Source organism: Equus caballus, chromosome 2 (assembly GCF_041296265.1).
Source record: "Equus caballus isolate H_3958 breed thoroughbred chromosome 2, TB-T2T, whole genome shotgun sequence".
Classification (NCBI taxonomy): domain Eukaryota; kingdom Metazoa; phylum Chordata; class Mammalia; order Perissodactyla; family Equidae; genus Equus; species Equus caballus.
Window position 1 is genome coordinate 87,875,461 of NC_091685.1, and position 24,832 is coordinate 87,900,292.

Sequence of the window (24,832 nt, forward strand, 5' to 3'; positions counted from 1 at the left end):
GAACTGGTTTTGGTTTTGATCTAAATTGTGTTCCCTGGAATTGCTGTGATTTACAGGCTCAGTGCTTTAACCCAGGTGCTGTTTCCGGCCACAGGAAGGAACTGGGTAGTCATTAAAAAACTGTCACATAAATAGCCACTTTCCAGCTCACCTGAGGAGTGCAATGTTGGACAATAGTAAAGAATGCCAATTTTATTTATTTTACTACTTGCAAACTCCCTGAGGAAAGGTGTTAGCCGGTAAATTTTGTGAACATTCAACCCTCAATTATACATACAAGCAAATCAGAGAAGAGTCACAGAGAAGTCAGATGAATAATCAAAAAACTTTTATAGTCAGCTTTGTAATGAATTCAGATATCGCCAGGCATCTTCTTTCCTTAAATTACACAGGGACCATCAGCCCGAAACATGGTGGAGCACAGAGGCCAAGCACACAGGTCTTGAGGTCAAGAGACCAAGGTCTAAGTACTCCCTTGGAAACTCACTAGTTGCATAACCTCAACCAAATTATTTAACCTCCATAATTTTCCATTCCCTCATCTGTAAAATGAGAAAGCTAACACTAATGGCCTTACGGGACTGTGGAGAAGATTAAATGATATAAGGCTTTTGAAGTATTCAACACAGCACTTGGTAAATATTTAATAAATGTGTATTTTAGCATTGGTAGAGTGTAAGAACTGGATGGAAGACAGCAGGGAGGAGAGAAAGAGAGAGGATGTAATCACGGTCAAGTATATTGCAAAGCGATGTAAAAGTCAATTTAATGTCATGGGGGGGAGCCCTGTGGCCGAGTGGTTAAGTTCATGTGCTCCGCTTCAGCGGCCCAGGGTTTCACCAGTTCAGATCCTGGGCACAGATATGGCACCGCTCAACAGGCCATGCTGAGGCAGTGTCTCACACAGCATAACCAGAGGCACTCGCAACTAGAATATACAACTATGTGCTGGGGGGGTTTGGGAGGAAGAAGAAGAGAAAAGAAAAATGAAAAGAAGATTGGCAACAGATGTTAGCTCAGGTACCAATCTGCAAAAAAAAAAAAAAAATTTAAGGTCAACTGCTATTCTTCTAAAAACATCTGAGGAACATACATGTTTCCTAGTTGCTTTTGTGAAAACCGTGGTTTTTAACCACATACATATTCTAGGAAAACAAGAAGAGAAAATTGCTTTTCTTCCTACCTGAAAAGAATTTCTTCACTATGTTTCTGGAAGCCTAGTTACCTGTCACACAAGTAGGAAACTCTGGTTCAGTGTGATGGACTCTGGGGCTACGCAGACCAGCAGAGAAGGTGGAACTCATACATTACCTGCGCCCAGTGGTTTTCAAATACAATCATGCATGTTTCTGGGTCAACTCCCTGCAGGCTCACAGCCTGCTGGAGTTTGCTTTCTGTCGCAACTGATGACATCATAAACCTTCATAAATCAATGCTTCTAAGTCATATTTAATCTTCACAAAAATTTGGCAAGCAGTCACTAACTTTCAAGTATCACATTTCTTCACATTTCACCTTCCAAAACCTGTAATGACAATAACAAAAAAAATGCATCTGTTATGTTCATATGTTAAACAGGGCACTATTAAATTTAAATCAAAGTATAGACATTTTCGAAATCCAACACAGAACAAATTATCTACAGGATAGACATTTCTACTCAATCCAAAGGTTTCTCTATTTTTCCCTCACCTTACTAAAAATATACTAAAACATACTAAATATACTAAGTTACTAAAAATATAAAATAATGATGCTACCAAAGGTACCCACATAACTTAAACAATTATTGGGTTTATTCTCTCCACTACCACCAACCACAACCCCCTAGGTTATAATTCTAAATCGTTCAAATCTAGTTTCTATAATCAAGCAAGAACCTATAATGCCAATGTCTGTGGAGTTTAAAAACATCCAGAAACAGGAAAAACATTAGTTAATAGTGACAGAAATAAATGGCTTGATGCAACTTGGGGTGGTTATAAAACAGCACCCAGACTCCTGGGTCCAATATTATTGAATTTTTTTTTTAATCAATGACTGTCATAATGAAATTGAAAGCATTCTCAGTCATTTTGTGGCTACAGACTAAGTTAAGGTTTCTAGCTTTTCTGAAAAATAACAGAATTCCAAGTAAACTTGACAAATCAGAGATAGAAAAGATCCATTAAAAACAAGATAGTGCTTACTAGGTGGGAGTACAAAGTACCACACTTACAAATGAAAAATGAATTATGTGGATAAAATATGAAGAAAGCCTGACTACAACGTAGCCCGCAGGGAGAAAAAAAGATATTGAGGTCATAGAGTGTACAGTGAACACGATCCAGCTGTATGGTGCCAACTCACTGACAGAAGCAATAAGATAGTGGTATTATCTCACCAGTTTGATCAGCCCATAAAAGGACTGGGTACAATTCAAATATTATTTTTTTAGTGTACAGATTGGAGAGTGTTCAGAGAAAAGTAATTACATTATAATTACTAGAGCACTGGAAAACAAAACCCATGATAAAATTTCCAGATTTTTAATGCCAAAAGACAAAAAACAAAAATGGTTATTTTCAACTGAGTAATATGAAAGGCATTACAAGGAGAACACTGATCAACTGTTCCTCCTACAAACAATAAAATGTGGGAAACGGGGCTTAAGGTGATGATTCAGGTTAGACTTATGGGTCAAGCTCTTTGTGGGGAGTAGAATTAAACACTGGAAAATAGTTAAGGAATATTCAAAACAAGTGCCTCTATTGGGAGATGGGAGGCTAATCATTCAACATTGAAGGATCTTTAAAACATATAATTCCTAATAATACAAATTTGTTGTTTTCAATAAGACATCATCCACTTTCAACCATGGCCCTTTGCCACTGACAGGCATGTTTTGTTGGACCTATCTGGTGTTTTAAAAATCAGAAGTGGCCGCCCCACGCATGCAGGGTATGAGTTTCCAGTCCCCACAACTCCGTAGGATCCTACAGCCAGCCTCTTCATCTCATTTTGGCCGCTGGGCTAGCCCTTATGGATAACATCTCAATGTGCAGCCCTATTTTAAGCGATGAGAGATAAAACAAGTTCTGACTCAACTTCCTCGTTGTCCTAAACAGAATACTTCTGTGAAAATGCAAAGGTCTTTTACTAAGATGATGTAATGATGATAATGAGGAAAATCAATGTTTTTGTTTATCCCAGAGGTTGAAAAAGTAGAAGATTCCTTGCCTTCCAGCTCCAGGATTCTCAGATTCTTCTTCAAAGGTACAAGGGGAGCATACATCATGCCAATTGCATCTAAATCAAAATCTAGAAACATGCTCTCTAAGATCCTCTAAGTTGGTTCTCAAAGGGATTTTACACGCAATCTTCAGATAGTGAGACTGCATTACAAACAGGATAAATATTTTAGCTAAGGTCATAAACTCACAAGTTAGTTTTGATGGAAATAGACTGTGAGTCTCTTGATTCCCAGTCCAGTGTTTTTTTCTAAAAAACTACATTCTCCTTTCTCCTGTCTATAATCCCTGGCTCTATTCCCTTAAGGAATCTGTATTTTCTCTGAGAAAAGTGCTTCTCACTTGGTTGATGCTTATCTGATCATACCTTTGAGGCAGATGCCTGAAGAATCTAAATATGTCATGAATACAGAAACCACAACATGAAGAAAACTTGGGAGAAGGGCCAGCCCCGGTGGGCTAGTGGTTAAGTTCAGCACGCTCCATTTCAGCAGCCTGGGTTCAGTTCCCAGGCACAGACCTACACCACTCTGTTAGTGGTCATGCTGTGCTGGCAGCCCACATACTAAAAAATAGAGGAAGATTGGCCCGGACGTTAGCTCAGGGCAAATCTTCCTCAGGAAAAAAAAAAAAATCTGTAAAGAAAACTTGGGAGAGAAACCAGGAATGTCAGGCAAGTCAAGCAAGCCACGTTTGAGAAGGGAGAAACTATGACAGAAACGAAAATACTACCTAACACACCCAGAGACCCAAGAGTTGGGTATTTCCACTCTCTCTCTCTCTTATTCCTACGTTAGAGCATTAAAGCACTGGAAGGCCCCCAGGGTAATATAAAACTGAAAGAGATGGCTCCATATTTAGGAGAGATGTGTAAGGACATATTTCCTCAAGCACCAAGGTTTTCAATATATTTCTCCATTTGCCTGTTATCAGGATTTACTTTTTTCCTTTTTTGCATTTTTCCACTTCAAGCTTTTAATTTAACTCTTAGATCACAGCTAAAAGTCCCACGTGAAGAATAGAGAAGGACAAAATCAAGCAAAAAGCCATGAGTAGGTTACGAGGCTGCAGTCACTAGAATGTGTGCTTGCGTCATGAGCACGGCATCATTGGACATTCCCCCTTCCTTGCCCTCTGCTCTCTTCAGCCTAAGGTGTCTGAAGCTGGGAACGTTTAAAACTTGCCACTCCTGGCACCCAGTCAGCCTGTTCTTCCCATAAATAAACACAAGCACATCGACTCAAACTTCATGCCTGAGAGAGAGCTCTATAAAGCATTCAGACTCTAATGAGTGATTTTCTCTTTCTTCAAACAATCAACACCCAAAAATACCCAAAAGACTCTATTTCCAACAGTGATTGCATGTGGTTTTGTGGTGTGGTTGTTGAGTTTTTTGGCAGGAGTGTAGAGATGCGCTATCACAATAGATGTATAACAGCCTGAAATATCAGCACAGATTCTATACTGCAAAGACAGAACTGACTTTTTTACGTCCAAAGCCATTACTGAGTAATCACATTTTATATCATACTAATATTATATATAAAAATATTTTCCATCAATAAGGAAAGAAAAACTCTATTATATTATTGTTAGAGAAAAATAACTGATATAAGAATTATATTTTTATTTGCCCTTTTTTGAAAGTATGTGATATCTTTTATTTGACGATGAAAAAAGCTCAAGCATATGCTTCCATATCACAGAATTATAAAATATACCACACAATTATAAAAGCTTAGATTCTAGTCATACAGACCACACCTCTTTCCAATATAAAAATTCCTTCACCCTCACAAAAAAAACACATGGATAAGGAGAACAGATTGGAGGTTACCAGAGGGGAAGTGGGTAAGGGAAGGGCGAAAGGGGTAAAGGGACGCATACGTGTCATGACAGATAAAAACTAGACTATCAGTGGCAAACATGATGCAGTCTATACAGAAACTCATATATAATAATGTTCACCTGAAATTTACACAATGTTACAAGCCAGTATGACCTCAATAAAAAAATTTTTTTTTAATTCCTTCAATCTCATTCCCAAATAGACATTTTTATCCAATTTCAGACTCTTTCGAAAACTACAATACTTAGGAAAACTATAAATGTCTCAAAACCACCTTTTTTCCTGAACTACCATTGACTGTAGTTTAATGTATCCCTCTTTCATTATCAGACTGAATTTACAATGTAAACATTGTGGCATTGAATTACGTATCATATCATACTATCCTTCAATTCTTTTATCTATTTAAACAAAATATCCTCTTACAACGGATTAGAAAAAAATTCCTTAAGAAAGAAATGGATGGTTACCTTAAGGGGAGACAGAACCAAGGGAATATTTTTATTAAGGAAAAAGTGTTCATATCTGCAGGCCTAATGGGAAGGAATCAATGAACATAAAGAATTTGAATATACAAAAAAAAAAAAAGGATTTTGATGGAGCGAGAGGGGCAGAAGAAAGGTAAGGTCAAGACCACAGGTACGAGAAGCCTAGAGATAAAAGGGAAGCAAAACTGAGTCTTTTCATAGTGAGTTACCAAAGCAGAAGTGATGTCTTGAACTTGATGTAAAGACACGGCAGGCTCCCTCCCCACCTTTCCTCCTTCTTCCCTCCTGATGTTTCTCTGGTTGGTTTGTTGAAATGGATAGAGAATTTAGGTGGATTTAAAGCGGGGAACAAAGGGTTAGGGCTAAGAGTTTTTAGCTCAGTCCTCTAAGCATGGAAGTCAGAAAAGCTGAAGCCCCTACTTAGGGACTTCAGCTCTGAACTGGGAGACAGGACCCCAGGACTCTAGTTCCAGTTCTAAGTAGCTGTGAGACCTTTAGTAAAAATAGGGCTCTTGGTTTAGAACCTTGCTTAGGAGGGTAGTTAGGACTAAATGATTATTTCTTAGATCTCTCCCAGTTCAAAAGTCATAATTTTATGTACTTTATTGCAACTGTTATAGTAATTGGGGAAGGATAATCAGATAACCATTAAAGAAGGATAACGGCATATTATATACAAATCTTTGTCTGAATTCTAGTTGTAAATGGGATTCTATCTGTAATCTTTTAATGACTAAAGCATATTTCACCTACGGAACCCAAAGCACAGGAATCACCCTCAAATATAATTCGTGGTTGGTTGGTTGGTTTTTTTCTGAGCAACTGCCAGTAGAAAAACTCTGTTTCCAATGCACTTTGGAATGCCCTGAATTGGCTGCTACTAAATACATAAAAAGTCTATTACTGTAAATGTGCTTATCATGTAAAACTCCATCTAAGGGTGAAGACTCTTCAAATGTTGGGAACACCTGGAGAGGGGCACCTTGTGCCCTCAATTATAACTAATAGCAGCGGGGGGAATTCATTTTGGGTCAAACTACCTCACATAACCTCTACTTAGAGCCTAATAAAATCCTGTTAAACCTAAATCCTCCCTGTGCTCTAATCCTCTGGCTCAGCTTCCTTTTCTCTCTCGCTGTCATATCACATGGCAATGCCGGGCTGTGGAGAAGAAAGCAGGCATCTAACAGCCCCTGATTCTTCTGGACCTTGCAAAGCCTCCTTCAACCTCCCATAGTTTGACTCTGGCTCATTCATTGTTCACCGTCCAGTAAAGCACTAGCTTGTTTTGTCCCCCCAAGCTGTAGGTCACCAGTTAACACACAGAGCATGTACAAAGAAAATTCTTCCAACACGTACATTCCAAACGGTTTCAGGCTTTGATAAATGCCTGCTTCAAAAAAGTACCAAGATTATGGAAAATTCTTAATAATGCCATGAAATAATTCCACCATGTTTTACATCTTAATTTCATTACAACAGGCTGCCAACCAGGTCATACCCAAGTGCCATGCAACTGACTGATAAGCAGAATAAATGGAGAAGAAAAATTAAAACTAATATGCAAATTCATTACCTGAAATTTGTTTGGGGACTTAATATTTAAGGCTACTTAAGAAACTAAACGCCTATCGGCAAGGACTTGGAATGTAAAAATTATAGCAAGTGTTGAGACACCAGCTCATTGGTGACTGAACAGAGAAGTTTCTTATACACACGAAGTGATTTGTTGAAACATGAAAACTGGACCATTCTTGGAGGAAGTCTCCTCAACAACTCAATCAATCACTATAATCTTGGTAGTATGTACCATCCTTTCACATCATTATTTTGTTGAAAGCTATTAAGAACAACTCAGTTAAGATTTCTGCCACAAAACCCTAAAATTTAGCTAAGGCAAATGCAGAAATAAGATTATCTGACAACTTCTGTGGGGTAGTATTTGAAAACAGAAATTTGAAGTAGATGCTCTGAATTTCTCTAAGAAGACTTCTTCTGATGCTAATGAAGTTCTTCTCAAGAAACATTTCTGGGAAAAAAAATATTTAAGTTTTTGACCAACATGTCTTGGTCATTTTCTCTGGAAAGGTAGATACCTTTGGGAAGTTATGCTATTTAGTCTAATACCTGTCTTGACAGCTCTATCAATCAGAATTAGCTCCCTACAGCAGTCTTTCAAATGCCTTCATGTGGAAATTTTCAGATATGCAACCTGTAGTGTAATCAAGATGTTGCGATGACTCCCTTTTGGAATAACAACATGAAAAGCCTCCTTTCCGAAAATGTCCTTCAGCCATGCATGGCATAAGATGTCCTAAGTGCAATGAGTGGAGCAACAACAATATTCCATTTATAGCTATGAATCTCATAAATTGTGGGCATATTTTCTGGAGAGAGGTGGCTATAGTTTTCAGCCAATTCCAAAAAGGGTCCATGAAGTGCCTGCCTTCAAAAAAGTTTAAAAGCTGCTTCAAAGATGCATTCATGAGGCCGGCCACATGGCCGAGTGGTTAAGTTCCCGCGCTCTGCTTTGGCAGCCCAGGGTTTTGTCAGTTTGGATCCTGGGCGCAGACATGGCACCACTCATCAAGCCATGCTGAGGCAGTGTCCCGCATGCCATAACTAGAAGGACCCACAACTAAAAATATACAACTACGTACCGGGGGGCTTTGGGGAGAAAAAGGAAAAATAAAATCTTAAAAAAAAAGATGCATTCATGTTAAAACCATGAAGAGTCCCAAAACAGAGGCTACCAGCCAGTTCTGAAGAGACAGTTGTGAAATTTTTGTGACTTCAGTGATAACAAAAAGTTCTGTTTCAGCAGCTTGGGGGTTGTTCCAGCCTGTGAGTAACCATGCTCTTGAATAACAATCACTTCAGGCCTCGTGCCTTACAAATTTCATGGCTGGCTGGGCACTTCCTCTCCTACGCATAACACCGCAGCGTGAGGCATCAGAGTGACTAGCAATTATTATAATGTTAGCAACAGGCTCAGAAGTCAACAATCTGCTGGTCTCTAGAACATGCCCTATGCCAATTAGGACAAAGCACCTTTCTTCACCAGTCTATGAAACGGGCCATGAAGAGCTAGGTGCCTTTGTGTACTATAAACATGACAGAAACGCAGTAAACCACTCGTGCTTGAGCTAACTGATACAGGTATCCCGCCTTCAGGCAGGTGGAATAATAGAAGCACGTCTGTGGTAACCTAAGACTATGAAGTTCTAATTTCACATTTCTTTATATTTTATGAACATAAACATAATGTAAGACTTCCTTACACGTTAAGATAATAATCCCTCTAACAAATGGTACCACTATCATCCCAAGATCTAAAAGACTACATTTTTTTCATCTATGAGCAGGTAAAAGATTCTAGAAGTAGATAATAAAAACCTACAGGTTTAAAGTAGTTTACCACTCATATATATATTATTGCTATGATTGGTTTATCATCAAGATAAGATGTCATATTGATAAAAATAAAAAGCAAGATCTTCTAGAAGCAAAAAATTTCAGTGGGAAAAAAATTTTAACTTGAAATCTCTCCCTCTTGAGCAACAACTACATAGGCTTGAGTAGTATACAATCAAGGTCCAGATCTACACATATCAAGAGGTGACTTAAGAGAAGTGAAAATGGGCTGCATCTCATACACCTCAGGTGAGAGCATAAATTGGTGTTCTACCTACAGGGAGCAATTTGGCAATAGTCTTCAAAACTAAATTTGATCAGCAAAACCAGGTCTGTGCATTTATCCTATAAATACACTTTCACCTTACAAAATGGCATACTGAGTTGTCCAGCTGTTGCTAGACTTAATACGTACTGAGCACTTCTCTGTGCCAGGTACTACTCTAAATACATTACACCATTAACTCATTAAATCTTCTCAACAATCCTGTGAACCATATTCCCCTCTTTCACAGATAAGGAAATTGAGGCACAGAGACGTAAAAGAACTGGTCTAATCAAGATCACACAAATATCCTGGGGTCTGACCCAGACACATTCTCTTAATTACTAGCACTTTTCTACCTAGATGTTCTTTGCAGCATTGTTTAGATAGCAAACAATTGGAAAATCCTAAATGTCCATCAGTAATAGTCTGGTTATATGAATTATGGTACTTCCATACAATGGAATACTATGTGACAATTGAAAAAAAGGACACAATTCTGAATGCACCGATATGGAAAGGCTGTTAGGAGATGTACAGAACAGCAAGTATAGTATGACGCCATTTGTGTAAGAAAAAAAAACGCAATGTGTTATTCTCTAAGCTTGTAAATGCAGAGACGATCTCTGTGAAGAGCCACAAGAACTCTAAGGTGTTGCCTCTGCAGAGCAGCACCAGATGGCTGGAGATGGGGGGACAGGGAGACTTGCTTTTCACTGTGTACCCTTCTTCACTGTTTTAATTTGGTACCATGTCTATGTACTACTTAGCGAAGACACTTCTTTAACTTAACAAAATAAAAGCAAAAGAACACCCTAAAGAAAAGGAAAATACCTAAATTCAGCTTAAGGGTAGCAACTACAGAGGACTTGGAGTCTCTTCTTCATCTCAATATGAAAGGAGAGTGCTTGCACAATGATGATAGCCTGATGAGTAGGAGGAGGGAGAAAAGAGTACCTTAATATAAAACGCTATTCGAATCATTTATAATGACCACAGATGTTCGAAAATATTTAAAAGGAAACATGCAAAGGAAGACCAACTACACCTGTAGTTTTATGAGTTAACGTTCTGTGGAATAAATATGGATGAAAATGACATGCTAGCAAAGTGTAAAGAGTTCAGAAGAGTGGTAGTCTTATTTTTAAGGACCACTTTTTTAATGCTTATTTTAATATTATTGTGCAATAATACTTATTGGATTAAATTTATTGTTTACCTTTGGTTTATGGGGTTCACAGCTCTAGGAATTTGGAAAGTTACTAGGAAATTGCCAAAGTTTTGTGGGGTTTTTTTTCATTTTTCTTCCCAAATCCCCCGGGTACATAGTTGTATATTCTTCGTTGTGGGTCCTTCTAGTTGTGGCATGTGGGACACTGCCTCAGCGTGGTTTGATGATTAGTGCCATGTCTGCGCCCAGGATTCAAACCAACGAAACACTGGGCCGCCTGCAGCGGAGCGCGCGAACTTAACCACTCGGCCACAGGGCCAGCCCCATCTGCCAAAGTTTTTGTCAGGCTAGATCAATGGTTCTCTAAATGTAGTTGGAGGAACCCTGGAGTTCCCCAAGACCCGTTCCAGGGGTCCCCAAGGTTCTCAACAATTTTTTAAGGGCCTCTTTTTAAGAAAAAACAAAATCACTCAAAGTAAATATAGCTCACCATGAAGATTTCTCATATCCAAAAAAGCCTCCAGCATTGCAATTTACTGTAGTTATACTTGAGCAGTTTCACCACTATTCACTACAACTTTTTTAACTATTTGGGCTTTTTTAATAGGATTTTTTTTCGACTTGTACAAAGCCTATTCTTTCAAACCAACATTTGCCCTGAAAATCAAAGATCACTATGCACCTGTAAATAAGTTTCTTAAACTTTCTCTTTTAAAAGTATTGTACTCATTAACAACTGACCTCGCTGCTCTAAAGCCTTCACTTTGCCACAAGCATCATTCTGTGGAATTCTGAAACAGAACTTGGTGAGAGACTGGTTACTCCTGAACGGAGCAGTGCTGCACCTCAATGAGAGGTACGTTCTCTCTCTCTCTCCTTGTGCAGGAGATACACACACGTGCATGCACACAAACACAAATCTAGCTCTGCCCACAGACATTGAATATGATCATTAGTTGCTGACTTTCCAGAGACTCTATAACAGAAAAGTCATGGGTAATTTGCCATTAACAAAGAGTAATGGAGGCTCTAATTTCTGCTTGGGGGTCTGGAATTTAGATTTACTGTGATGCTTTTCCAAGAAATAAAAGTAAAAGCTGAAACGACTTACATTAAGCAGTTCCTCTGTTGCAGCAAGGATGGCTTACTGATCGGATGGCTGCCAGCCCCCCAAGCAGACCTGCAGAGAGGCTGTCCTCACGGGGAGGAAGGCATTAATTTATCTATAAGCCTCCTGAAGCAACTACGTAGAACACAACTTTCCCATATTCTACTTCTATTCATCCACACTTGCCTCTAGAGTGACTGGCACAGTCTTGAATGGTTTCAGGCTATCTACGCTTCTTTAATTAAAACTCTGCTCCACTAAATTAACATGTGTGTATCGATGACTTTTGTACAGAAGGGAAAGAAAGAGAAAGAAAAAGCAAGAAAAGAAAAATCAACGACAGTGTCTTAAATTAAGTTTTGCTTCAGATAAATTTTGTATTTGGCACTATTTCTCCCTAGGGTTGGTGCTTCAGGTAGAAAACAATGAGCAAGAAGAGCAGACAAGGGTTCCTACTTTCCCCTCGAAAGCATCCTGTACTTTAGAGCTAATTAACTTCTCAAATCACAGGAGTTGCAGGGAAGAGTATGGAAGTAAAAGAGGAATCTGGCTAGTTCCGTTTTTTGGCAATAATTTATTTAATATTAACATATATATCCATAATAATCCATTTCCATTTTATTCCCTATAGGATTACCAAAAACTGATGATCTAACTCAATACTATCAGAATGGAATTGCAACTTACTTGGAGATTGGTTCTAATGTCGGTGCACAATGCAAGGCATGCAAATACTCAAAATTACTACTAAATACCCTTTAGCAAAGCACTTGTTGGAAATCAACATATTTTTTCTCATTAAGTGGGAGAACTAGTTGAGTATCCCACGAAAAAATAGGCATTTGGGATCAGGTTACACAAAAAATAATGTGTGTCTTTCAAACACAAGAATTACTTTCAGCACAAGGAGATACTCACACCATGAGAGGCAGGTAGAAACTGGGACCAAACAAGTAAAGAGATATACATCTAATCCCCCAAGAATAAACTCAAAATTATCTGAACCTTTTAAATTATTGTTCTCTTCTTCTCTTTCTGATTGGTTGGTTGGTTGGTTGGTTGGTTGGTTTTTTGGTCAAGAACACACAAACTGGATAAAGTTACTACGTAACATTGGAGCGTTCTTCAGAATTACTACCCTGGAGGAGCTGCACAAACGTTAACTAATTATACAGCAAATCTGTACTAAGTTCCCAGTAGATAACATTTCCTGCTCTCATAGAAACGGAATCTAATATAGGTAAACCATCCAGGAGACAACTCAAGTAAAATTAAAGATAGATCTTTCCATTAAGTAAATGTCTCTGTTTCAAAAATATTTTAAATTTATACCCACAGATATAGCATACAAACACTGCCAATTAGAAATTCAGTAATAAACATCATACTCTGTAGAAAGACTTCTCAAAAGTGAGGAAAAGGATAATGATAGAATGAGAATCAAACAAATATAAATATTTGGGCTTTTAGGGAGACCTGATCATGCTAATGTTAGTATTTATCTAATGAACTGGTAGGGAAATTGGTAGCAATAACTTCTGGCTCTGCCATACAAATTGTTCATTTCTAGGTTCTTGCTGTGAGAAATCTAAAGAGAATTTTGCACTTGAAATCTGGCCATATTAGTTCTGAGGGTTTCCAAAACTATGCTTATTATAATTAAAGTACATTTAAAATATAAGTATTTACCTTAGCACCAGGGAGTCTTTCACACATACACTGTTTACTGAGAGAATACAAAGACTCTCTCCAAAAAGTTGCCACAACTTTTTTCTATAGCATGTTCTGAGAATCTAAGCCTTAAAGCAAGAAAAAAGTAAAGTGCTGTAATGCTGGAATTAAAGACTTTATAGGATTATATCACAATAACATCTTCTTTAGTCTAACATAATCAGTATTCTATATTTGTTGCCTGCACAAAACTATAATTACTCGTTGATTTGATCAAAATTGCTAGTTAACTTTAGCAATTCAGTCTGCCAGCCAGCCTTCGGGGTAATTAGTCAAATCAACAGTATATCAAAATGACTAATATGTTTCTGAATCACAGCTTCGACTACCTACAACATCATGGCAATGCTTAGGTTCAGCTCCAAAACTCAGTTCATTTTGTTTCAGTCCATAGACTATTTTCCTCATAATTTAATTTATTCTGTACACAGTTGAGAGTTTTTCCTCCCCTTCAAGGGAAAAAGAAAAGTGACAATAAAAGCCAAAGTACAAAATTCAATGAAACCAGATATTCTTGTTTCAAAAAATACGAGGAGGAGGAGGAGGAAAGTTGTTTCCTTATTGTGTGACAGGAGTATAGTCAAGGAGAAAGAAACAAAAATGGATTCTTACCACCTCTCTGTGCTTCAAATTCCATTAAAGGCCACAATTCTGTTGATTTGATGCCAAATGCCTCTAAAATGTTCTTACCCAAGAAAAGTGTGTTTTTTGAAAGAACAAGGAAAGCAATACATTTAAAGGCTGGAGAAAATTTTCTTCCATTTACTCGGGTCAGTGAAACATCCATCATACAGAGACACAAACACCTTACAGAATAAAAGATCAGAGGAGCTACACTAGTAGAAGATCAAAGAGCCAGAGCCTCTAGGGGAATCAAACAAGTAACTGTGTGAACACAGCCCCTTGTGATTTCTCTCCTACATCTAGCTTATGTGATTGGGGGGAGAACCAGGAAGCAGAACATGCTAGACAAAAGAATGTGATTAAGAAATAATTAATTCTAGTTTGGCGCTCTCTCTGGAGAAAGAATCTTTTCTAAGTCATTAAATAGACTAACTATATAATGAAAATTTTAGAAAAGCAAAAATGTCCAAATTATCTACACACACTAACTACAACCAAGTATACGAAATTAGCATATGCTCAGCATAACAGCACACCCAGTGTAAATGATGAGAGATACATTCGGTAAATGGTTGCTAAAGTGTCAAAAGGACCTGGATGCATTTAACAGACGCCCTCAGATCTTATTCCACCTGCCTGAGCTAAAAAAGAACACTCTGTCCATCCCTGTTACATGTACAGTTCAAAGAACAAGTTGTCATTAAAAGTTGAGGGGGAAAGAATTCAGAGTAGAAATATAACATGACCAGTATTATTCAGCAAAAATTTTCAGCATCCCAAAACCTTTGAAGAATGTGTTTGCAAAACATTATGCTGCACACCTACCAAGTGCCTGCCTTAACCTGTCTTATTAATATCTTTCTTCTCTAAACCTCTCAGTTTAACTACATCTCCCAATGGTGGTATGTTTCTGCTTTGTGTTGTAGTTATTTCAGAACCAGACTCTGGTCTCCTTGAGGGTAGGGATCACATCTTATGTTATTCACAGGTGATTCAAGAAGCATTTATCCACTGCCCCAGATCTACAGAGTGAAGGATATGAATAAGATCCAGCCCCAGGCCTTGGGAGGAAAAGCAGCTCACTGAGGGCAGATGTTTGCCTGGGCAAGTAGTGGTAGTAGCCACCAGTGAGAAGGGCTGCCATTTTATCGGGCACTTACTCTGTGCCAGGCACCACATTAAACTGTCTATTTAATTCTCACAACCACCCAATGAGGTAGGGACTACCATCCCCGTTTTACAGATGAAGAAATTGAAGCTTAGAGAAAAGTCACTGGTCACATGGCTAGTAAGAAGCAGAGTCAAGAGGACTAGGAGGACTGGATGGAAGAAGGAGGAATCAATTTACAGCCCTGATTAGGAGAGGGAACTAGGAATGGCTTCACCAAGGAGGAGCTCCTTCATAAGAATGTATCTGATGGTGACACAAGGAAGCAATTCACCTAATCAAATGAGAAGTGTGTTGATAAAAATATGACGTAATTTCCTGCATTCCAGCCTCTAATGAAATATCTCCATTTGTTTGTTTGTTTCTTTGTTTTACAACAGTGTCGTAGAACTTGTACCCATAACAAATCTAACTTTTAGGAGGATTAGAAGTTTGAGGATGACAAAATAATGGCTTGAAGAAGCTGTAAACACTAGTGAACTAGTCATTGCTAATATCACAATGTATCACTCAAACAGCTAGTTAGACAAGTTGAGGTTTCAGCCCCTGGAGATGCTGTTGCAATTTCCTGTTCACCTAAGATCTAGATATGCAAATAAAGTCCAACTGGTTAGTAATTCCAACACATGTTAGAAAGATGAACAAAACTGATTATCCTATCAGTAAAAAGAAAAAAAGCACTAAACATTAGCCATTTAATATATCCCGATTCATCACTTTAGTTCTGAGAGGGGCTATCTCTATCTATTGAGAGATGCATTACCCAAAATGCTGATTCAAAACATTTTTACATTTTCTTTTTCATATGGCATAAACTGATCAATAATATGAGGGGCAGCCCACAAATTCAGTTGCATATCTACTGCAGTTTTTTGTATACAATTTAGATTAGCCAAGTAAGATATAACTGTATGTGTTTTTCTGTAATTGTTTATAAAATACAAAACCATGCAATATTTTAAATAAAAATTCAGGCATTAATTCTTATATTAAATCCTCTCTGTGGATTGGATTCTGCAATTTGGCTCCTGGTTGTGTAAAATTTCTGTGGCTCATGCTCATCTTCTCCATGCAGCACAGTCCAAGACTTTTCCTTGGATAATTATAATACAAAGCACATTCCCGTGTGAACAATTTAAGGATCTGCGACTTAGCTAGATTTGGAATTTAATACTAGAATAAATCACATCGTGAATTAGGTAAATCGTATAAGAAAAGTGATGGTTCTATTTTTATAGGGTTATGTATCAAACTTTCTTAACACACAAGGGAAAACTGGATTTGTTAACAGATGACATCTTGTACAACTACTCATCTACCTTAAGACTATATTCATCACACAAAGATTATCTGATGACCTTCTCTTCACCTTCCTCTAACCTTTTATTGAATTTCAAGAGTTAACAGCACTGTACTAGATGCTGTGACATCCACCTAGTCCTTCCAGGACCAAGAGATTTATTCTGCCAGCTGCTAGGAGTGCTGCTGGCTGTCAGCCCACTCTAGAAATTGCCCTCTGCTGAAAACAGCCACTTTGCCCAAGATTACGCTCTGCCCTTAAAGACAGGCCATATCCATGCCTATACTAAGGGAGCGTGTGACCCCCTGGCCCCAACTCAGGACAGCTCCAGAGCTCTCTGTAGGGTCAGCCCAGGCCTTTGTTGAGACTTTATGGCAGTCCAGCATCTCTCTCTGCCCGGTCCTGCTTCCTTCTCTCTTCACGGGGATTGATTCAAAGAACACACCCTAACAAACTCCTGCATGCAAAATCTCCATCTCAGTCTGCATTCCAGGACAACCTGCAACCAGCACTATCAGTCAACTACAATAAACTCCATATCTAAGGTTATTCAAGACACTTAAAAAGAAAGAAAGTTTTTTTTTTTAAATAAGAATTCTTTAAAATGTTACATGCTTTCAAACAGAGAAAGAACATCACCATTGCTAGGCAAACTAACAAAAACAATACCAAGTCTGCTTCAATAAGCTCAATCAATATTTTCCAATATTCAGTCTTTTATAGTTCTAAATGATTCCCAAACCAATCTTAAGAACTTAACACAAAAAGTGGCTTTTATTCTATGTGCTTACATTACCATTTAAAAAGCATTTATCCCTTATGTTAGATTGGTAGGTGATTTAGCAAATCGAAAATAAATAAATACCAACAACCTGGAGAATAAAACAAATAAATTAACCCAGCTACTTTTTTCTTTCAAAAATAAACCCTTTTCAAAGATTTTTCGAGTCATCTGATTACGGGAGAGAGAGTAGGAGAGGATGGAGAAGGAAAGAGACATTTTCCCCCTCTACTTTAACATATGTTCGTGTCTCTTTCAAAAAAACTATTCTTAAGCTATGTGAAAAGAAGGACACGTGTCCTATACTACATTTTGTATTAAGGGAACTGTGTTTCCAGGAAGCTAGCTCATTTATTAAATATAACTTTGATATTTCCAAAGCAGTTGTCTCTATGGTACAGCACAAAGAACACGGGGCCAGGGGTCAGAATTCCTGGGTCCCAATCCTGGTGCTGGCACTGACCAGAAATGTGACCTCAGGAAGGTCATGACAACATCCTGTGGCATCCAGTGCTGAGATCCCACTAGATCAGCAATAAAGGGCATTGTTTGGTTAGTCAGGGAGACCCAGGTTCAAGTTCAACTTCTATCACTTACTAGCCATGTAACCTGGGCAGGACATTAAACCTCTATAAGCTTAAGGCCTCATCTGTAAAACAGAGGTGATCACAATGGTGCCTACCTCCCAGGGCTGCTAGGGAGATGAATGTGACACTGCAAGTCAGTGCTGAGCACAGTGTATTTCTCATTGCAAACACTAATAAAAGTGTGTTATTACTATTAGCTATTTTTCTATTTGTGCCTGCAAGAGCCCAACAGCTTTGGGAGAAACAGCACTTGAGGCATTTAAAAAATAATGACTATTAAAACTCTCTGTGTCAATTCACTGCTTTTATCAGATTCATAGTCTAGATTTCCATAGAAGATTTTGTTGAGGAAAAAAAGTGTCTAAGAAAATTCAAAGAACATTGACTAGATACTCTTGGAGCTTTAGCCTCAGAGCTGCCATTTACACACTAAAGTAGAGAAGTGTACCCTGACTGTTTCAGAGACCTTCTTTCTAATATATCTCCAGCACTGCATCTGCAGGTACTTCTGCCACTTCTCACACAGTTTAGGATGCAACTGATGGCCAGCAGTCCTTTATGACAATTCTTCAGAGGACAACGTCCAGCCAATCAATGGCACCCCAGCACAAAAGCATGTCACAATTATTTTCTACTTTCTGAGTAGAAATAATCCACTCTAATCAGAGCTGCCAACCTAGAGAAAGAGTCACCACGCAGTTTTTAAACTAAAGGAACAAGGGGCAAGCCATGGAGTAGCTGGAGCTGCTGGAGCTGATGAATTGGGGACCAAAAAGTGCTTTGGGTTTAGTGCAATTTGAGCCATGACTATGGCCCTGGATCAACTATCACATTATCAATGACTAATTGAAATGTTACTGATCGATAAGAACAGTGAACAAGTAGTCAACAAGGACAGTAAAACACCTGGAGTTTCCCAGTACCGTACATACCAGAAGTCCTTGTTAAACCCATGACCTATGACCTATTTAACTGGAGAAATGTTTATCAGTCATTTAAAAATGTGACGTAAACAATATGTCTACTGTAGACAAATTAAGTAATGATTAAATTGTTTGCACTCATTATAATGGTGACTTGGAATAATACTTAATGACAGAGGGAAATGCTCACACTATAAATGTTAAGAAAAGCAGGATACAAAATTACGTAGATGGCATGACCATAATTATATATAATGTATACATATACCCTATATCATCATGTGTGTATGTACAATATTTATAAATAAGATTAGGTGGAGAGAGAACATGTGAATAGCAGTTACCTCCAGCTGTATTTTATTTTCTTCTTTGATGTTTCCATATTCCAAATTCTCTATTTTAGCATGTAATAACTCTATAATCAAAGGAATTTTTGTACATATACAGGGCTGAAGGATACAAAATAATGAGGACTTAAGCAAGTACTTACCTATCCTGCCTATTACATACATTAAGAGTTCAGACGGGGAGACATCACTATGGGCTGGGTGGCTGAAGCGATGTGTGGAGGAGTTCACAAGCAGAATTTAGGTTTATAGAAGAGTGCATAAGAGTTTTCACTCTAGAGCTGGATTTCCTAGATTCAAATCCTAGCCCTGCCACTTACCAACTGTGTAAATTCAGGCAAGTCACTCAAACTCTCTCAGACTCAGTTTTCTCATCTATAAAATGGGACTGGATCAGTTCTTTCCTCATAGAGTTCTTGTGAGCATTAAACAAATTGATGTAAGTAAGGGTTTTAGGACAGTGCCTGACACAGAGTAAGCATCATATAAGTACTAACGTAATTATTAGAAGGGCATTTTAGACTACACAAGCATAATACATTAATAGTTCATTCTGGCTGAATTCTTACTGTGTCAGATACACAACTACTCACACCTCACACCTCTATGAAGGAAACTATCCTCATGCCCGATTTATAGATGAGAAATCTAAGGCACAGATTGTCAAGTGGCTGAACCAGCATCTGATCTCAAGCTAATATGAGCCCAGTGCCCATGCTCTTAACTATGGCACTATCCTGTAGAGAGCAGTAAACAAGCTTACCCTGGGCAGATGACTTACTTTCCAAGAGTAGGGGAACTACCACTGACATAGTGCATGGAACCGAATAATGAAAGCCAGGCAAGGGAGTTAAAGCTCTAGTTCATTAGGCAATTGGGAGCTGATAAAGATTTCTGAGCAAAGCTGTAACAAGACAACAGAGGAATGTAAGGAAATTAGTCTGGCAGATAAACATGGAATACATTGGAATGAGTCAAAAGGAGGCTGCTGACAGAGAGAGATTATAGACAAAGCAGGCGGTGCGGTGATGAGGGACTGGGCCAGGTGACAGCACAAAGAGAAAGTACAGCTGGGCAAATAAAAAAAATAAATAAAATAAAAATAAATAAAAAACGCTTTGAAGGGAAAACTAAGAGAAGTTAGGAACCCAATACTGGGAGCACAAAAATAAAAGAGAGAAACAAGTCACATCTCACAACCGACTGAGGGCCAGACAAGAAACATTCCCTTTTATTTTGATTTCTATAAATTTTGTGAAATGTCTACTGCAATTACTTATTTGTAAAACATTTTTTCAAAACCTAGCCAACTGAAGCACAAAACGACACATCGCACAACATTGTACTCTGTATAAGCAACGTTTGGTGACCGAGGTGTACTGCAGTAAGTGACTAAAGTGATTAGCAAGAAATCATAGAGCGTCAACATCTATTGTGTAAAGGAAGTGGCTATTTACAAAATCAAGATAAAGAACCCACTAATGGCTAATACTGACAAAGAGCCCACATCTGATAACATCTCCCAGCACAAACACAAGCTGATTTACCCCTTGTTTTAAAGAGGCAGCCAGAGCTTGCTAACAAAAACATGTGATTGATCTAATTAGCTTACTGAACTGAGGAAAACAGCGTGACAAAATCATGTGTACTCACAGATTAGACCATCCAGGACAAAGCAGTGTCGTATAAAAAGCCTATCCTTCAACCTAAACACTCATGCTCAGTAAAAGAGGACGAAACCCAGCAGTACTCAGCATGTAGAGCTTAATGAATATTATCGGATGGTGATGACACAGACAGGAGTCTCAAAAGAATGAGCTCTCATGGTGGAAAAGAGAAGAAACATAAAGGACTGTCAAAATGTATGTGCTATGGCTAAAAGTCCAATTACCAGCTCAGGCGAGGCAATTTTACTATATTATGCCTGCATTAACATTCCCACTCTCAACTTAATGCTTTATTAACCTAACTGATAATGCCTGTCTTCACTTGGGGTTATTAGCAAATATAAGCGATATCTGTTGAGACTGGCAAAGTCATTCACTCATTCAACAAATATTCTTGGGCACTTAGTATGCGAGGTAATAAGTGATTATCTAGTCTTTTGCTGCTAAAGCAAGAGAAAATCTAAAAATCAGTGCGGTATGCTAAAAACTTCTAATGGAAAGAGATTAACAATCTAGATAAAGGAAAAGTGACAATACTAGCTTCACCTAATAGTCTTCAGACCACAAACGGCAGTTGACTCACTGGTTACCATTAGGGGGTACGTATTTATCCAAAAAGCAAATTTTCTTCCTCAAGGAGGGTATTATTCAACTGTGTTTCTCTCATGGACTCAGGCCAAAGTTAGTATAAGGAAAATTTTATGTAGTTGTTAATCCAAATTGTCTTGCCTGTTTTACCTTCAACATCTCTACCTAGAAGGATCCTCAGTCCACGAAGCCATAGACGCTTATGCTTCTGGAGCCGTGGGTTAGTTGGGTGTGACCTGAGCAGCTGTGCAGCCTGCCTGATTTGGAAAAGCGGGACACGTCCAAAAGATATAGTGGGAGTAAAACAAAGAGTCGGCCATATAAGCAGACTGTTAATATTTTTTATTTTCCAAACTTACTTTTACCACTAAGAGCTTATGTAAAACAATTTATCAGTTCACATCTGAAGTAAGGATAATTTATTATACCCAATTTTACTGCTATAGAGTATTCCGAATAGCCTTGAACTTGAAAAATGAATCACTTTATATCAGCTTATACTGAATAATGAGTATCACTTAGAAATTTTTCATAGGAAAAGAAAACAAAATGCTGATTTTACCAAATGTATAATTACTTCTACTTAAGTATTTGAAAAACTAATACTAGCCAGAGCTATGGTATAAAATAAAAGAGTTAAACTTCAAATTTCAGTAAGAATTTATTTTTAAGGTATTTATAGAAACTTTGATTTAGAGCATTGTTTTCTCTAAAGAGAATACGCCCCCCCAACTTGGCTGAAGATTAGTCTTAGTCAACTACTCAATGTTCTGTGGGATGGAAGAACTGCAGAAATCCTGTTGCCAAGGAGACGATGGTTGGTAAATAAATAGAAAATTACATGTAAGGCACAGAATCATTAAAAATGCACACTTTAAATACCTTATTTTATCATGAACCATATAAAAGCAAATTCATTTGCCGATATTTTCACATAGGCCAAATCTATTTTTTCAAGTACAGGTCTACTAATTTAAGTTTAAAGTTGTCTTTCCTGCATAAACCATACTTAAAATGTATAATACATAATTTCCAGTTTGCCTACTTGAAGTTGAAAAAAATCTCAGTGTAAATCAATCTAAGTGTAGAATCAATCCCATAATTTAAACATATTCCCAATCTTTCAGAGTTATCTCTTCTGTATCTAATTTAACAGCAATGTCTTACAGCAACTTGCCTTTATTTAGTCTTTCTAAAGAATTCAACTGCATAGAAACAAACAGCTTTCTTTTCCCACACATATTTCATCAGTTTCTATGCCATGTGATGAAATTATATAATTACTATAACAATGCACCCAACTCACCAGTGGAAGGAGTTGGACCTGGAGAATACCCTGGAAATAGCCAACCAGACAGAGGACTCAGCAGGGAGTGGACATAAATCAGTGCATTCTCCAGAGAGAACAGAAAGAACCAGCAATCCAGGGAACCAGTTAGATTGGTTAAGAGAATTCCCACTGTATTATAAAAAGAAGCCAGTTTCTGTCTTCAAGAGCTAGCCTCTAGCTTAAAAGGGTATCACCAGGCAAAGCTACGTCTTGTTTAGAGGAAATGTCAGTTAAGTCTCTCAGGGAGGGAACTTATGTGTCTTCCTGTGACATGCCTATGGAAGAAGTCCTACAAAGTCATTCTTTTTGAGAAAGGAAGCAAGTACTGCTATCTATATAGCCTAAGCTTATCCCTGAAGTTTAATTTCCAGTATTTACACTGAATGATAATCCCTAATAGACAAGCCAGTAGAAAAATTAGAGGACTTGAGCAGCCCACTTACAAGAAAATTGACACAGATTTGTAGTCTCTCACATTGTGCCCTTCTCCACAAAAGACACTGCTCCATATTTTCATAAGACTGTTAAAATTGGCAGCCAGAATACTGAATCCAGCCCACAGACTTATTTTTTTATTACTATTATTTTTCATTTGGAGATCTTTCAGTATGATATTCATGGCTCCAGTTTACCACAGACTCCACTACTCCCTACCGTCTCACACCTGCCTCACCCTAGTGGGCATGCCACTGAATCAGTTGGATATATAATTCCACCATAACTTAATTCTGTATAGGAACTTTGATTAGTCTCTGGCAACACTAGGAATGCTCTTAGAGACAAGGCATTTGCCTTGGCAGAAGCATCCAACCACACCGCTAAAGAAAGACCAGAGAGTTCACTTACTATGGAGAAACAGAAATGACTGACAGCCTAAGTAGCTGTTCAAAAACTTCAGCCTTCACAAGAACCATGTTGGAACCTTGCTGAAATGCAGATTCCTGAGGCCCTATCCCTTCAAGTTCTGATGCAGTGGGTCTGACAGTGGAGACCCAGGAAAGTACATTTTAATAAGCACCCAAGGTGCTACTGACGCAAGGGGTGTGATAATAAAAATATTAACAACAACCTAAGTGCTTACTAGGCCCTGCTCCAAGCACCTGACATGTAACAACTTAATCCCTGGACCAACCCTAAGAGGCAGATACTATTATTATCCCCGTTTTACGAATGAGGAAAGTGAAGAAGAGAAAGATTAAGAAACACGCCTCTGCTTACTCAGCTAGTAAGGAGAAGAGCCGAGATGAAAAACTAGGCCATCTAACTAGAGTTCACAGTCAACCACCTTGCTATGCTACTATACTATATGTTGGCCTAAGAAAGGCTGTAAAACATAAAATACAAGTCCCTAAAGGTTTGCAGCTTCTGACTCAGTAAAAGCCCTTTACCTCTTCAGGGGAAGACATTAGTCCCAAGAATCCTTGTTTTCACATTCATCACCATCCTTCCTGGCAAGAACAAAGAGCTCCTTTTACATGTTACAATTAGAGATACTGTAGAAGAACTGGCAGGAGAGACTGTGATGAGGATGCATGATCAGATTCAGACGCCTCCATTCTGAAGCAGGATTGCAACATTTTATGAAAGCTCTTGACGACGTGAAATAAAAGGGAGACCTTACATTCTCCCAAATAAAGATGGGAAAAAGGGAAAGACAATAGTCTAGTTATTGATAAAGCTAAAAATATTCCAACCTGACTCCTACATAGTTATCTCAAGTTGCAAAATTATGATCAACATTAGAGGGTCTCTGAGGAACAAACCAAAGGTCCATGCCACCTACGCAAAGAGTTCTGGAGACTTGACACCACCAGCACAATCCACAAAAAGAAAAAGTGGTGAACTGAACCTCATCTAAATTAAAAAACTTTTGCTCTATAAAAGCCTACATGAAGAAGATGAAAAGACAAACTAAAGACTGGCAAAAAAAATCTGCAAACTACATATCTGACAAAGGATTAGTGTCTAGAATATTAAATAACTCTCAAAACTCAGCAGTAAAAACTTTAAATAATCCAATTAGAAAATGGACAAAAGACATGAACAGATATTTCACCAAAGAAGATATACAAAAGGCAAATAAGCACATGAAAAGATGTTCAACATTATTAGCTATTAGAGAAATCCACATTAAAACCACAATGATGTATCATTATACATCCATCAAAATACACTAAAATAAAAAACACTGACAACCTAAATGTTGGCAAAGATGTATAGAAACGGGATCACTCATACATTGCTAGTGGGAAGATAAAATG

The 24,832-nt window shown here is 38.1% G+C and overlaps 1 protein-coding gene across 7 annotated transcripts in view; it reads right to left on the minus strand.

Moving 5' to 3' along the window:
* The window catches only part of FHIP1A (FHF complex subunit HOOK interacting protein 1A), a 224,712-nt gene that overhangs the window by 89,559 nt on the left and 110,321 nt on the right, over window positions 1-24,832 (minus strand). For all 7 annotated transcript variants that reach the window (XR_011436735.1, XM_014737890.3, XM_070261488.1 and 4 more), the window contains exon 3: window positions 1,312-1,525. Coding sequence is in view for 6 of the 7 variants with exons in the window: in XM_014737890.3 (XP_014593376.3) it covers window positions 1,312-1,416 (105 nt within the window). In the remaining variant the exon portion in view is untranslated. The remainder of the gene's footprint in view (window positions 1-1,311; window positions 1,526-24,832) is intronic.